The 17245-nt window shown below is 35.8% G+C and overlaps 1 protein-coding gene across 1 annotated transcript in view; it reads right to left on the bottom strand.

Moving 5' to 3' along the window:
• SBF2 (SET binding factor 2) overlaps nucleotides 1–17245 on the bottom strand; it is a 230196-nt gene that overhangs the window by 116282 nt on the left and 96669 nt on the right. Inside the window, exons 3-5 of the mRNA XM_062494271.1 lie at nucleotides 15447–15584; nucleotides 2718–2831; nucleotides 1062–1172 (exon numbers count right to left, since the gene is read on the bottom strand). Of these exons, the coding sequence (XP_062350255.1) occupies nucleotides 1062–1172; nucleotides 2718–2831; nucleotides 15447–15584 (363 nt within the window). The remainder of the gene's footprint in view (nucleotides 1–1061; nucleotides 1173–2717; nucleotides 2832–15446; nucleotides 15585–17245) is intronic.

Genomic DNA, 17245 nt, shown 5'->3' with positions numbered 1-17245 from the left:
TGAGGAGATAAAATCTGCTTACTCCCCTTGAAAACCAAAAGCCTAGGATAGAAAAAAAACAGAGATGTGGCAGCCTGGAGAGCAGTAAGGCAGGGCTTGACTAAACTGACAGAACATTCTGACACTGTCTGCACTAAAAGAAGTTTCACAGCAGCCAGGGCTGCTGGAAAAACCAGCACAGAAAAGCTCTGGGAAAACCAGAACAGAATTAGGGAATTGTAGGATATTAAGAGGGTTGAAAATCCATAGATTGGGTGGGAAGCTGTGTGTGTAACTGACTTTAAAGTGTTGCCATTTGCACATGTAGTTTTCTGGTATGTCTCATAATAAGGATCATAATTTCCCATCAGTGTCACAGCATAAAGCAAAAACCAAACACAGAAGACTCAACTGGCTTATCAAACCCCACAAATGTAGAGGAACAATTTATAAAATGTAAATCATGAAACAAACCTGACTTTCTGTTCACAGAAAGCACAAGTGAAAAGCAGAAATAAGTCTGTTCGCTAGAAAACTTTATTTTAAGTTTTGAATGCATGGGCTATTTGCAGTATTTAATTCCTCTGAGGAAATAACATTTGAGTTACTTTTTAGCATTTAAAAACAGAGTATGAAAATAGAAATTTAAACGAGTTATCAAAGAAATGACCAGTGGAATCCTGAGGTCCATCAAGGAAAAAACATGCATAAGTGAACTGATATGAAGGTTATGTTAGAAAATGGCAAAGGAAAAAAGCCTTTAAAAAATTTATGTAGCAAGCAAAAATATTCCTGAACACTTGATTATTTAAAAACTAACTTATACAAACTGCTTAATTTGTTAATGTGCCCTGTAAAAGCCAACTCAGTGACAAAATTAACCCTTTGACCTTATCCTGGAATGGAATTTTTGCTGTCTTTAGAAGACAGGCCACAGGGAAAGCACTCACAGGCCACAGGGAAAGCACTCAGCTGAACTATGATCTTTTTTTCTTCAAAAATATCTCAAGAATTTATTTTTTGTTTTCTTCATAAATTAAATTAACTGGAAAAATACTCTCCCCCCCCCCCCCCCCATTTACCTGAGAGCCTCCAGAAGCAGGGACAAGGCATGAACACAGATTTGCAATGAGAGTCTCCAGTGACACATTCAGGCTGTCCACATACACGGTGTAGATCAAGCCAAGGCAAGCCTAGAAAGGTTGACAAAATACATCAGACTGCAATACAAGGAAGGAAGATGACAAATTATTCAAAGATCTATTTATATGACCTTTAAAAAAATAAGTTCTTAATAGTTACCAGTGCAGAGAAGTACACTCCAACCAAAGTAATTTGCCACAGAAGCAATGATTAATTTAAAACAAAATGGCTCGGCTTACTTAACAGGGATGTATGTCCTCTTTAAAAGCACTTCTAGATATAATATTTTTGCTTTGTTATCTAAGAAGTGTTTTATTATAAGTTACTGTTAAAAATGATAAAAATCAACACAGTGCTTTCAACTCTAATGGACTTAAACCTGACTGGTTTCCAGTCTAGAGTACTGATTAATCAATGAGCTTCTGAGGCTCATTTTAAGACCAGTATCAATCACTAACAATTCCATATGTTATTTACAGTGTAAATATATTTTATATTAATAGTACATTAACATTTCAGCGTATTTTATTATTGGATCCAATTTTGATTGAGAAACCACAGATATAGCTTTAGCACTTTTATTAATAATTTAATCCACATCAACATGACATTCTAAGAAGCCTTAGGACAAAAGGAAATAACAGCTTCACAGAATCTTTTGCCTTTTAATTGCTGTAACTTTGACAAATCAGCAAATACCTTAGTAATTCTCTTCTTAGAAATAATTCCATCAGTAACTTCTCATATCACACATAGTTAAACAGTGAAACTCTGCTGTGGATTGTTTTAAAATATCAATGTTAAGAGAGTGAACTAATTATAGAAAAACCCCATACAACCAACACCTCTGGTTCAGGATGTCACTTAACTATTATTCACATTGAATTAGCAAAGCATTTTGTAGAATTATTTCTACAGCCTGTCCTATTCTTACACACTTTGCTTTGCAATTGCTATGGGCCACTACGAGAGACAAAATACTGGGATATGAGGATTTCTAATCCCACATGGTGCAGTCATCCTTAATGTCTAAAGACATCTGCTGAATGATCTCCTCCCTTGATCTGTAAACTGAACTTTATTTGTTTCTGTTAATATCTATTAGCTTAGGAGAAATTTAAGCTTTTCATTTATCTCAGGTAAGTCATATTTTACCAGCTGAAAGTCATTCAAGGTCCTAAATCTCTGTCATGCATCTTGATTTGGTCTTGAAGAAGATTGGACATTCTGCTTTATATATGGAGGAGACTGAATTTTCACTGTTAATTTACCATTACACAGTTAATCAAATATTGTCTGGTTTTGTCCTAATAACTCCTTTCATTAGGGAGAACACTGAGCCCAGAAAAATTTCCACCACTCCTATGTAGTTTTAAAACTGCTTGAAGGGTAAAAAGGCACTACTTTAGCCTACAGGGGCTATTTACTGTCACACATGTTGAATTTTATCTCGTTTATCTAAAGCTGCTTTGGCTTTTAAATTCCCAAATCAATCCTGAGTGAGATATTTTAAATCAAAAGTACTGTCGTTGCTACTAATTTAAAACCAATTTTTTCTGCTGATATATTGTAAATAGAAATTTCAAGTTCTTTACCCTGAAAATTTCTGGATAATCCAGTCTGGACACCAACACCAGACTTTTAGGAGCAAATACTTCTGCAGGCTGAATTAAACCAGACTCCTCTTCACCTTCAATTTCCTTCGTTCCCTTGAAAACAGAAACACTTCAGTTAATAAGCAGGAAGAAAACGCTAACAAAAATGTTAGCATTTTAACCAAAAGTTAACATTTCCAGAACTTCAGAAAAGCACTGCATTACCTGAAACTGGTAAGAAAATCAAGTAACAGGGGCACACTCCAATGGTTGCCTGAAATCCCTAAAGCCTCTGGACGTAATTCAGTTTATTAAAACTCAGCCTGGGAAGTTGTGCACCAAAGTACCTAAAATACAGTTCTCTAAAGACAGCAGTTTAACAGGACACTGTTCCACATTAAATACTCCCTGTGCACATTTTAGATAGAGAAGGGGATCACAGAACAGGATCTTTCCACATCAAAGTGTTCGCTGATTTACAATCTCTCCAAATACAGAGATGATGCATTTCACAAAAGAATGTTTGGTTGTCCTCCTCATGTTAATATAATTCAATTTCTTACCAAATTCCCTCTAACATTACAGCTGAAATTATCTGTAATGTCATCTCCAGCCTGACCTAATGACTTTGGAATTTAAAGAAATCTCTTCACAGAAACTGATTCAGATTTCTCAAAAAAAAAAAAAAAAAAAAACAACAAAACAACAAAACAAAAAACCCTTACATTTATGAACCACTAAGGCAAAAAAAAAGAAAAAAAAAAAAAGCACAGTCCAAACTTGCAGTTGTTTGTGATATTTTGCAAGTGGCTATAACCTTCTTGCCAGAACTTATTCAATCCCATAATAGTTTATTATTATTCATAGCCAAAATTGAAGATGTCACTAAATATTTTCATTTCTAAAATTCCACACATTCTTTGACAAATTAAGTTTTCAGATGACAGAATGTCCTTGCTTTCCAATTTCTGCATGTAATTCTCTCCAACCCCACACCACCCACCAAATTTCTTGTATTTGTTCCTCTGACCAAGCATTCTTCCAAGCAAAAATCACTGTATTATCTTAATTAGGAATACGAGAAAAATTATGTCCATTTTCATATGACAACATGAAATATCTGCCTTCTATTTCTGTCACATTACTACTCATCATTTCAGTTTCTTTAAAAAAATTCCAGCATTTCTCCTAAATGGACAAAATCTGATAAAAATGCTCTTAAATGCCAGGAATGTTGCGAGTTCATGAGCTTTATTTCACAACCTTAATTCAGAATGTACACTTTCTTTAGGCAAATGCTAACCCACAATTCAGCTTTCAAGTTAAAATGATGTAAAAAGAGAGCACTGTGGTTTTATACTATGGTTTTAATCAGGATGGCTTGGTCAATACAATACTTCCAAACCAAAATAAAACCAGTTGGTTCAACAATACATAGGGGCAAATACTTGGCTTTCCACGTTAAATTTTACCTAAATGTCAAGCAATGCATTTGCATTGGATGAGCTTAGTTGAGTTTGCATCTCACTTCTAAGATCAAATTGTGATTCACAAATTCTAGAGAAACACAGTAACTCAACAGTCACACATCCCACACAGGTTCATTAATTTTCGTCCATTTTTATGCTGACAGGAAGAGCTTTTACAGGAATTACAGTTGTCTTCCTCTGCCCCCCAAAATCCCCAAATGTTTTACTTATCAGCAGAAGTTGACTGTATCAACCTTTCTAAAGAGAAAGTATGAGTTCTAGGCATCAAGACAAGAGTTTGTGGATATTTGACAAGTTGTTGATTCTGAGGTTCAGAAACATGAAATTAAAACACACTCCACATTCCTAAAGGCAGTGAACATGGAAGCTCCTCCATATTCACATGGTACTAAGATAATGAAACCTAAGGATGCAAAGGCAGGGAGGAGCTTTCCATGCAAGACATTTCTATTAAAATCCACACAACTTCAGATGTAGTCTTGAACTAATTCATAATTAGATTTAAAGCTTTTGGGGCACATGAGCAGCACAAAACTGATCGATAAAGCATTTTCACTCTTAAACCACTCTCTCCTACTTCATAAAAGATTTATAGAAAATTGCAATGCGACTGCTGTGTTTCTTCCCCGGCTCAACATTCTGACAGGCACACAGGCACATTATTAGGAGTCACTAGACTAAGTAGATAATCATTTCCAACACATGACTTTTAACCTACTTTTCAAACAAACTATTAACAGCATAAGCATTCCATACCAATAGTAATTACAAAGCAGCAAAGCCACAAATGTGATTCTATTTACGCTTCTGGTCAGACACACACACACACATTTCATCTTTCTTTATCCCTTTTCCTATCTATGGAAAAATACTGTCTAATACAAAATAAGAAAATGAAAGAGTTTGTTATGTTGGGAGGTTTTTACAGTAACTTTTTATTTTATATACGCAGCATTCAGTTTATAACTAAGAATATATGGATGGTATGGAAAGCCTTGCTAAGGATACACAGATTGCAAGATGAATTTAAATTACAGAATCACAGAGCCACAGAATCATTTAGGTTGGAAAAGACCCCTGAGATCACCGAGTCCAACCTAGGACTGAACACCATCGTGCCAATTTGACCAATGGCACTGAGTGCCATGTCCAGTTTCTTCTTGAGCACCTCCAGGAACGGTGACACCAGCACCTCCCTGGGCAGCCCATTCCAGTGTCTGATCACCCTTTCTGAGAAGAAATTCCTGTTGATGTCTAACCTGAAGCTTCCCTTGAGGCTGTGTCCTCTCATGCTGCCTCTCCTTGCCAGATAGAAGAGACTGATCCCTACCTGGCTACACTCTCCTTTCATGGAGTGGTACAAAGTGCTAAAGTCCCAGCTGAGCCTCCTTTCCTCCAGGTTCGACACCTTTAAAAACTCCCCCAGCAGCTCCTCATCAGACCCTTCACCAGCTCTGGTGCCCTTCCTTGAATTTGCCCAGTTTAATTAACATTGAAAGAGATTTCTCTTTTTTCCCCATTTTTCTCTTTTTATTTATTTGAGATAAACAAACTTTGAGAACAGCTGAATTTAGAAAAGTGTAACACTGGATAGCAGACCAGTGTTCCAGATCCTTAATAATCCGTTTAGTTTAACAGGTGCTAAACATCTAAAATCTAGTCCAGAAATACCTTGAGAAGGCAAATCAGTATTTTTTTCCTTTTTAACATCCAATTAGTAAAGTTCTGAAAAACTTTTCCACAGGCTTCAGAATAGTTAACTGAGACTGATCTAATGGTATCAAAGAAGTGTATGACCTGTGGCTATACATGATTTCACCATGCTTAAAATATTTGGTCCCTTGTACTTAGACATGAGCAAAGCCTATCAGGGTCCCTGTTCCCTGCCTGTCACACCTAGAATCCTCTTTTCTTCTCCATCTTGACTTGGTTTCTAAAGTTATAAGGAGAATATAATGCAGAGATCTGTAAACTATGGCTGTCTTATGTTCTTAGAGCAGTTTTCCCAAAAATTTTCCTGGATGTTTCAAACCATCATGAAAACTTACATGCAACATCAAAGTACTGAATCTTGACATTTATGTCACAGGAGATCAAAAAGAAGTATAGAAAAAATTAAGATAACCAATTTTAAAAGAAAAAAATATTAAATTCTTGAAAAATTAAAATACAATTAAACAAGCAGTTATTTCTTGTATAGGCAGAACATAGTTGAGGATTTATTGTAAGTTTGAACAGAAAATCTTACCTGGTTTTACAGCAAAGGGTTTGATTTATTTACCTGATCTTTTTTTTCCCCCCTCTCTTTTTCTGCATTAATAATATTTGACAAACAAACTCAGAAAATGGTGAAACTTCTTTTGAAGGTCATAGAATGCAACTTCATTTTGCTCAACTTGGTTGTTTATAGCTATAAAGTGGCCTCTTAAGAGACTGGCCAAAAATCTGTGTGTGTTCAGTACAGTTAAATCCCACCAATACATATATTTAAACTCAAATGTTTTCATGCATTTAACATGCTCACAACCACAATAAAATATATGTGTGTGTGTATATATATATATACACACACACATACATACACACACAAAACTCCTGGACTCCCGGAACGACACAATAATCAGAGTTTCACAGATCCTTACAAAAATGAGAGTACAGAACTAGAGAGTGCACATATTGCAACAGTTGGCCTTTCTTTTTTTATAGGAGAATTAGCCACTGAACATATTTGTGACCTCAGGGGATGGGATAAATTAAAATATACAATAACCAACCAATTGAACTAACAGCACCACTCCATAGTTCATTAACTTGTTCAATAAATGCAGCTGAATTAATAAATGCATTAAACCAGCTTTGACCCCTGACTGATAACCAACAGTTTAGAAAAATTAACTGTGATCATCACTGTTCATCATCACTCTGCTATTTATTTGTTTCCTTGTTTTCCAAAAACAATTTGTTCCTCAGGTTAGCCAAGGGATGTATATGGCATCAAGCCCAAACTAGACAAATTCAGTCTTATTATTTAAAGATTATTTTAACAAGGAAGGTAACTGACAACTGCAGTCACCAGCAGATCAGGAATGATGTTCCAGATCCTAGAAAAAGGTTTAATACCTTCTCAATCACTGTAGTTAAAATTGAATACTTGTGGGGTTTATACACATTAAGTAAGATATAGCTTTGCTTAATCAGGGTCCTTCTGCTCTAAAAATCCCTTTACAGCCATAAAGAAGTGTAAAGCTGAGCACAGTTTGCAGCATTTTATCAAGTAAAGATATAAGATTTTGAAAGCTTGGTATTAGAAGAAAAAGTATTAAACAAAGGGTAATTATGATAATAAAATATTGCATATTTCTGTCAAATAAATGGGAGTCAATCAAGAGCAAAATACTTTCTTAACAGTGAAATGCATATTAAATAAATTAAATATAATAAATATTAAATAAATAACTGCAACATGCATGTAACAAGGAAATAGGTACTTGTAGCCATGAATTATTTTCATTTCATGTACATTTGTGTCTAAGGTAAAAAACATTTGTGGGTTACACGACATCTGATAAAGGCTAACCTTACACTCCAAGTTTTCCATCGAGATGTAAATGACTATGAAACATCTCTCTGCTTCCCACTCACTTCCATGAAATCACACTTCTTGTTAAGTCCCATCTGGCTGACGCTGGAGGTGTTTCAATGTTGCATGGGGTAAATCAGGACAAAAGCAGACCCTGTCATCTAAGTCTCAATTTCTGCTTAAAAAATAAGGTTAAAATTTCTAGAAAGAAAAGGTGTCTGATTTTGTGCTACTTCAGTGAAAACCTGCAACTCCTTTAAAGGCAACAGAGGCAGCAGCCAAAAAAAAAAGCTTTAAAAAACAACTTCATTTGTATTAACCTTCTCTTCCTTAATTAGAGATATTAATTGCCATGATCTAGCCTTCAAACTTTAAGGTTTCCTCTTGAACTTTTATAACCCTACTTTTGCCACAACAATCACATCACTTTAAGATGTCAGCTCTGCTTTTAAATATCGACATTTAACTTAAAGATATCATCTAGCCAAAAATCAACAACAGGAACCAAAGTCAGTCATGAAAGATCAAAAGAACCTACCAATATGGTATAAAAAAATTCTCCCTACTACTGAGTGCAGTTATTATCATTTGCTCCATCAACACCCAACAGAATTACAGCACACACACAAACCATAGTCACCCTTCTACCTTTTCACCCTAATTTTCACAATCTGAAGTGCCATGTCTGATTCATGTTGAGCAGAGAAAAATTAGGCTTATCATCACGTCAGAGGGAGGAAAAACAATTTAAACTGAGGTACTAATAGAAAAGTTAGAAAACACAAGGCTTTAGATGTAGCTATGCTGCTCTGAGGGTGAAAGGTGGCAGGCATGATTTGAAACTCAAAAGGAAATCCAGTGGGAGCAGAAAGTGAAGTTAGTGTTGTGTCTGAACAATTGGTTCACCCTTCGAAAGAGAACGAACATCTCCCGTTACAAAACTTGCACTCTAGTACTTCATTATGCCAGAAACAGTTTGCCTTATGTAAAATTTTGCATTGAAATTATGCCAAGTTCAGCAAGCCTGTTGTTTTTCTATTAACTGCCCAGAGAAGTTTTAGAGACCATGCTCAATTTCTTATTTTAGGAAAAGTTATTTGAAGTTTACTTTAGTAATCTTATGCCAATTACTCATTTGGGACAGATCCCTCTCTCCTCATGTGACTTGGTCTCTGCTTGTCTTATTTGCAGCCAAATACAGACTTAGCAGCTTTATTAACAATCAAAGGCCAAAAAACATTCAGTATCAATTAATTTCATTTACTTGTCGGAGTATATAAATGCAGGTATCCAATAAATTCTAACACATGTATGAAAGTTAAAATAAACTAAACTGACTGCTGCCAGAAGTCAAATCTGCAGCCTGCCTGCAATCAGCTGTACTGATCTAAAACCACAGGTGAACAGATCTGATTTTTGGTTAGCCTACATGCAACAGAACCACCAGCTAAACTTATACTGAAAAAAATTAAACCAGAAAAGCCAGCAGAAAAGCCATTACCTTGATTTAATTATTCCAAAATGGGGATAACACACTGTAGTAATGCACAATAAGGAGACTATCAACTAAAAAAGACAGAAAATGACATGAAGATCATAGATTTATCTACTAGAGTAATCTCAAGTTTTTGTGACACGTCACCTTGTTCACTCCCTATGTACTAGTGACACTTCAGAGTACAAAAGTGACAGGAATGAGTTTGCAACGCACCCTCCAGCATTACACAAAATTTATACCACCACCATCTATTAGGAGTTTACCATTTAATACACCTCACTTTGAAAACCTCCAGAAGGTGTTGATATGGATTATCATATAAAAACATGGAAAGCACTTTGGAACCAAAATAACCTCACACCCACACTTTGCACATTCCAGTGCAGCTTCCCAGCCAAAGTATCTCTCTGGAAAAGGCCACTGGCATATGCAAGCCCCAGAGGATCTGGGAAGTCCCAAGGTGATGGCACTTGAGCTGCCCTGCAAATGCTGAAATCCCACAGGGCACTAATCTTATCTATTAATAATAATTAATAGCAGTAAGTAACTGCTGTTAATGTGTTAACCTTACCACTGAGGAATGGGAAAGAACTGCAGAACCAGGTCCTTAGCAAGAACTATGCATAAGCAAACATCATTTCAGAGCTTCAGGTTTACTAAACCTTTCTGAACTTACCCAAAGGCAGCTAACTTGATCCATGAATTCCATCCTTTCTAACTTTACAAACTTAAACTAAGGTGAGAAAACTGCAGACACCTATGAAATGCATGCAGAACAAATGGCAAAACTCAGTTCTAAGAACACTGTAATTCATACCCTATTTTAACTCACTATGATTTTTTTTAAATAATGTATGTATTAGCATATGTAGACATACACCAAGGCAAAATTTTACATGTACACAGATTGTTTTGGTTAATTAAAATGTTTAATCCCTTTGAATTGCACATGGGGAAATGCATTGAAAAGACTTCCAGTGAGTTGCTGAATTAGTATTGTACTACTGAAAGTCAGCTGAATCTGATCTCTACTGACAAATGCCTCTGCTTAAAAGATAGCATCTCCTTGTCCTGTGAGCTGAACTTGGGGCCTCTGTTCAACAACACAGGAATTAAGAGGACAAGGTGACCTTTACCCAACACAAGTTTTCATACCCTGCAAAAGCAGGAGTTCAGCTTGGGGATGTGTGCGCAAATGCACGAGCCATGAATAGGGATGAATAGGGCAGGAGAAATTATTGCCAGAGTTATTATGATGGAAATATGATTTCCTTTGTACAACTGTTCTCAACTTTAAATTCTGGTCTAAAGTGGACCTTAAATATATAAAACGACATTAAAATACAAATCTGTTTCTTATATAGAAAATTACCTGCAACCTGGCCTTTACACCAGAATAGAAAGGAAATAAGGCATTACTGAAATCTCCATACAATGTCACAACAGCCATTTTTCAGTAGATCCAGAAATATGATGATGCAACATACCAAACATTGCTTCTAAATCTGGGGGGGGGGTAATTTACACAAAATGTGCTTTGGAGCATTGACTATTTGAAGAAACTAAGACTAAATTTAGCATTTGGGATACTAACAAAAAATTATTAAACTTCATTTTAGGAAGAACATTCTCATTCAATATCAAAAGAAGGGGTCAGATTTCCCACACAAAGCAGGTACAACTGAACTGAGTGTTCCCAGCCTCTGGTAAAACCCAAACATCAGTGACTCATGAAGCAGCATATGCTTCAGCACAGCAGGATCACCAACTCTCCAGTCCAAGCTGAAAAATTGAAACTTGATGAAGCACAATCATTTTGTTGGCAGTTTTTCCCTTGACTCAGGAAATAGCTGTGAATGTTGTGAATCTGCCATTTTATGGTTTGGGATTTTTACAAGTTCTTCTTCCTCTTTTTGCAGGGGAGGGCAGAGAGAGGAAGAGAATGTGAATGGCAGGAAACAGGAAAGTTGTGAATTATTACTTATGTCCATTTTCCAGAGTGATATATTTAATCCTATATTTGTGATCCCAATGTTTTAACACACATACACTTGAGACAACACACAAGAATGATACAATCATGTAACAAGATTTTTATAAACAAATGTTTGGGGTGTTGTGCTGATCTCACTGAGCAGATTTTCTGTAATGCAAGAAATGCAGTTGCACAGGCTCAATTGCTGGCATAAATCATCCTCTAATTTGTTAATTGTGGGGTTGGGAAGAGAGGGCAAATTTCTTTCCAAGTGCAAAGCAATGTACAAATTGACCATTATGTTCCTAAATTATCTGAGTCAACATTTTTAAAAAAGGATTCTATCTGTGGTGCTCTTCCAAACATTGTTAATATAAATTCTAACTGCGTAACTGGTAAGAAGCACAACTGAGGTCACCAGAAGTATCTGCTGAGTCAAATGTATTAAATCAAGTCCTTGTCTGCTAAGTGGTAACATGCAGAAACTGCTGTTAGAAATAAGAACTTCATTTCAGCTAACTGTCTACACCACACAGAATTAAACATATTAATGTATGCATGTATATGTGTGCAAACATATACCTTTTCTATTATTAATAAAGCTACAAACAGGGAAACTGAATTTCATGGGTGAATTCTGTATAATAAGTTATGACTCTTCTGAACACACTTTGGCTGCTCCAACAGATTCTAGGTTCAGCTGCCAGAAAAAAAAAAGAAAAAAAAAAGAAAAAACCAAAAAAACAAAAACCCCACTAAATAGACTTGTTTTTTGGTTGATAGGACAAGGTTTTTCCAAATCAATGACATTTCAAGTGGATTTCAAATCTATGAGGTTTGAAGTCCATAGAAGCAATCAAAATACAGCAATGGGACATCACACCCTTCCACATCCTCCCAGCCCCCCTAAAAAACCCAACTAACTTTCCAGGCACTGTGAGAGGAAGGGAAATAGAGATGTTTTGATTTATTCCCCTCCTCCCAATTCCTGCAGATACATGGAAGTGATTGAGGCATCCAGCCCTGTTTGCTAGAGTATCTAAACAGCACCTTAAGCCAGACAGAAATGTGGATAAAGCCAAGCATGTGCTGGAAACACAAGAAGCTGGAAGGACAAACCAGTGCAGCATCTCAGATTTGTTTACACTCATGTAGGAACTTGAGGTGGGAGAGAAACCTTGCACACAGAACTGCTCTGCAACATACTCAGGATGCCTCTAAATGACAGCAGCTTTATCACTGTTAATTAAGATGCCTCGAGTAGGGTGGACCTGCAATCCAATTTACTCTGCTGCTAAGGCCAAACTTTCTAATGCTTCATTTTAAACCCAGATGAAAATATCCTTATTTAGCTTTAGCAAATGTTACTGAGATAAAGAAGTGAGACAAGTGTCCTGAGCCAGAACAATTCATGAAGGACTCCATGGCAAAGCTGTCTCACCTGAAATCACAGAGCACCAAGTGAGTTCCATTGCCCTATTTAATGGAAGGTCTTCATCTTACTCGTGCCTACAGATATGGAGTATTAATCAGACTAAAGTTCACAACAATAACTTTTTATATTATCACACCTTTTTGAGAGGTGATTGTTAATCAAACTGACCAGCACCTATGCAGGTAATAAATTCTGGGTCAGTCAGAAGTGCAACAGTGCAAAGGATGATTCACAGATAGCACTGAAGAAAACAGCATTCCGTTTTCTGTCCAGGGGTAAGAAGCTGAAAATAGGCCATCAGCTGATTGATTAGTAGAGCCTGTGCTTTCCTCTGGAAAACTTGTTAGGACATGCAAGAGACTAAACTGAATGCAGGACTTTCAGAGATAGCAGGGAAGATAGTTTTTTTTTTTTCTGCAGACTGTAGTTTTTGCAGCTGCTGTATTAATCTTGAATCCCAGGTTATCATGGTACCACATGTATTCCATGTGAGTACAAACTCCTTACACTTCTGGTAGCATTTATTTACAAATTATCCTGTAGCAAACAACTGAAGCAGGGATGAAAGGAACCAAAACAGAATTCTTCTTGACTTGAGTCTTCTCAGACTCAGCTGTGTCTAAAAGTTTTGTATTAATATGCAGAAGGTTCCAAAAAGGTTTGAAGGTTCTCTTGTAGCATTCACAGGCTTCAAAAAAAACTTCAAAATGGTTGATTCCCCCCCCCCTTTTTTTTTTTTTTTTTTTTTTTTTTTTTTTTTTTTTTTTTTTTTTGGTGAAGATGATTCTGCCAAGCCAAACATCTCATCCGCTGCTCTGGCTGAATTCCGACCAGTCTCCTTTATCAGCAAGGTTTACCTGGTGAAGGCTACTGGGAAAGAAGTGATCTTGTGGGGTTTATTTTTGAAATTTCATCTTCCTTTTGCCTCATTAAGTTATATCATTCAGTTCAGGAAAAACTGAACTGTATTTATCTGTGCAAAATACTGTCTAGATTTCATTTCAAGTCCTGGGCACTATGTTTCATAATGTTTGATATGTTTAATTAAGCACGCACCTGAATGGTTAAATCAGTATTACTGTCATAGCCCAATGTTCTGTGAGCTTAGATTTCACACGTGCTGAATTCTTGTCTAATGACCATGGAACAGGGCACGTTCAATTATTCTCTTTGGGTTTCAGAAAGAAACAGGAAGTTTGGCTATAAACAATGCAGTCATAGAATAAATTTCACCACAGCAAGTTCATCTGAAAAATATGCATTCTTTACAACACAGCCAGGAATGGCATTATAGGAACCATCATCCTGCTGCACTCAATTTTTTATTGTTTTTTTGTATTAATACTTAGGCAATATAAGAAAAAAGTTAATACTGGATGTTTTGTGATGAGCATTACTTCAAAGATGTGGACAGGGAATCAAAAGCAGCTGCTAGAAACCACAGGATAAATAACAAGTTTGCTAAATTTAGTTTATGTTATGAAATACATAGAGCAGAGGAAGAGTCAGCCATTATAAATTTTTATCAGCTGGGAAAGAATTACTAGAGAATACTTCACTCTCTAGAATATAAAGAAAATATGACAGACATTTAACTTTTAAGAGGAATGTGTCAGTTGATCTACACTAAACTTAAAGACTAAAATACATCTAATATTGGGCTACATTTCTGCTTTCAAATTCTCCTAAAAGTCCACAAAAACATCCAACTAAACTGCAGCACTAATGAAATGAGAATAACTATTATTATTCTCTGGCTTCCAACTGTGCCCAGAAAAAACACATCATTATTATTATTATTACTGCAACACATCTTTCAATTATTCTACAAACAGGATAACCTTTCAACTCCGGTATTAAATGAACAGAGTACTCTTGGATTATTAAAAACATTTTCTTAAAATAATCAATAACAATACAGTTCTTCACTAAAAGAACAAGAAATTACTTTGCTCAGCTATTTAATCTTAACTAATTCCATCATACTTAGTGCCAAGGTTTTAATTATTTTTAAAATTTTCCTGTTGGAAAGAAGATATTTCAAAGCATAACAATGGCAGTCTGCAATTACGATTGGATGAGGTTTCCCTAGGTTCTGGATTCTAAAGACTGCAAGTATTAAGTCACAGCAGACATTCTGTGAAGCACTATATATTAACTGGGAAACAAAATGTCTATTTTTGAAAGACTGAGGTTGCCAAAAAATAATTAAAGACATGTTTAAAAACAAACAGTGCCAATTAGCTGACACCTCAAATCTAAAAACAGAATAATTATTCCATCAGCTTTTGAAATCTTGCCAATAAATGCACTTACAGAAACCTGGAGATACACTACAGCATCCTTGTGCATATTTGTTCTGACAGAGCACGCCAGCAGAGGGAGCAGAAGTTAATAAACCTTCTCCTAGAACAAGGCTGAGACTCATCCATGCTATGTCAAACTATGTGAAAGGAAATGAAAGGAACACCATATTGCTTATCCCATTTGAAAAGAAAAATGTGGTGGAGAAAAAGAAATTCTGATCTGTGTCCTTGGCTGATTTTTTTTTTTTTTTAATTTCAAAGCACATGAGCACTCCAAGCACAAAAAAGTGCATCAAGCTCACCTTCTGCAAAAACACATGGATTTCTGCAGGACAGAAAAAAACACACTTAAGCAGGAACTGCAGAGTATTTTCTCATGTGACACTGATCCATTGTCTGTAGACATTTCTTCCAGCGTTTTTGTTCCTCACTGTACATCTCTTACCTGCAGGTTAATCTCTGCTTCATAGAAAGTCAGGCAGGAGCAGTAGTGCCTCTCTGAGTCTATGTCAGTCAAAACCACCACGAAGAACGTTGGCTGCTTCCTCTCTTTTGAAAGCTGCCATCCTCCAGGCTGGCAAAACTAAGGGAGCAGACAGACAGAGGTAAGCAGTGGCACCAACTGTTTTCAGAAATATGAAAAATATTTCAACATTATCAAGGATCATTTTGTTTAAAGCAAATCTATGCAGGGTTGTAAAATATTAAGAAAATGGGGAAAACCCAGTATGTCTTGAACTTGGTAAGACTGAGAAATTTAGCTCTATAAATATCGGTGGAGACAATAAACACTGTGAAAGGAAAATGTATTCCTTCAAATACAGTCAGTATTCAAGAGCATCTTTGTGGTGTTGAACAGGAAATAAAAGGAATAAATTTACACATGAATCAGATTTCATTTGGATGAAAGGTTTAGAATCTGAAGCTAAAATTCTTGTGTCTCCAAACATCTCTACAATTTTAATTTCTTCATTTATTTCACCAATAATTTATCCAATCAAACACAGATATATATCACTTGCACCTACTTGCAAAATTGTTCAATACCTACTCCTAAAAAGAATATTATAGAACTATGTTTATCACCCATTTATTGATTACTTCTGTAAACTTCATTTTAAACATTTGAAATGTTACATGCACAAGCAGCATGAACAAACAGAAACCACAGCTCAACAGCAAAGTGGAAATTGTGAGGTTTTTTTCCTTTTAAAATGAATGCTCTGTAATGCAAGAGGTGTGCTGAAATTCAGGAATCAGTTTGCTGACGACGGCCTTTATGGAATATGGTACCCCTCCTCTATTTTACTGAAGGCTAAAGCCACATCCACAAAAAAAACCCCAAAAAACACAAGTACATTTTTAATAGTTAAATTCTAAACCTAAAATTTAGACAAAAAAAGCAATAACCCCTGTATAAGAGTAATAACAATAATAAAAACCCACAATAAATTCCTAGAACTGTTAAACAATGCAGATACCCAAGGAACCAAACAGATAGGTCAAAATCTCAAGTTTCCAGAATTGCTTCATTCCTCTAGACAGATATTAAAGACTGAAAAAGCACAAAGAGTAAGTTGTAAACAAACATTTTCTACAGATTCATCTTTAGAACCTCTACAATAAAACCTGGGTAGTCTTAGGTGAACAGCAATTAAAACTCTGCCTCTGATATACAGTTTCTTTTATGATCCTGGGAAAATCTTCAAAACCAAAGTTTTCTCATGTTACATTCTTCAGATTCTAGATAGTCAGCTTAACACTTGTGAGTCTGTATCCTTAGAAGTGCTAAGCACTCCCTTCTACATCTGAGAATAACTGCTCTGAACATCAAAAAGTACTCTGTGAAAAGACATCCTAGTCATTCCAAGTTAAGCATCCAGTATTAGTCCATGATTTTGATAATACTGGCTTAATCTCCTTTTGTTTTTCATCCCATGTCAGTTAAAAAATAAGAAGATACTGCTATTAATCTTGCAGGACTGCTATAAAGATAATGTCATATGCTCAATATATACAGACATTTTAACAAAAACATCATTAAAAAGTATGACAATAAAAAAATCATTAAGAGGTCTCTATGAATTGCAGAGTTTGAGGGATGTCTGTGTAATAAATGAAGCCTGGAATCCACAGTTCAACAAGATAACCCCCAAAATTGAACTGCTCTTTGCTCAACAAATATGAGCCAAAATGCAAAGAATGCAGCAAGAGCCTAATGATAAATACAACCTTTCTATGATA

Source organism: Cinclus cinclus, chromosome 6, assembly GCF_963662255.1.
Source record: "Cinclus cinclus chromosome 6, bCinCin1.1, whole genome shotgun sequence".
Lineage (NCBI taxonomy): Eukaryota > Metazoa > Chordata > Aves > Passeriformes > Cinclidae > Cinclus > Cinclus cinclus.
This window is presented reverse-complemented; position numbering and strand designations above follow the sequence as displayed.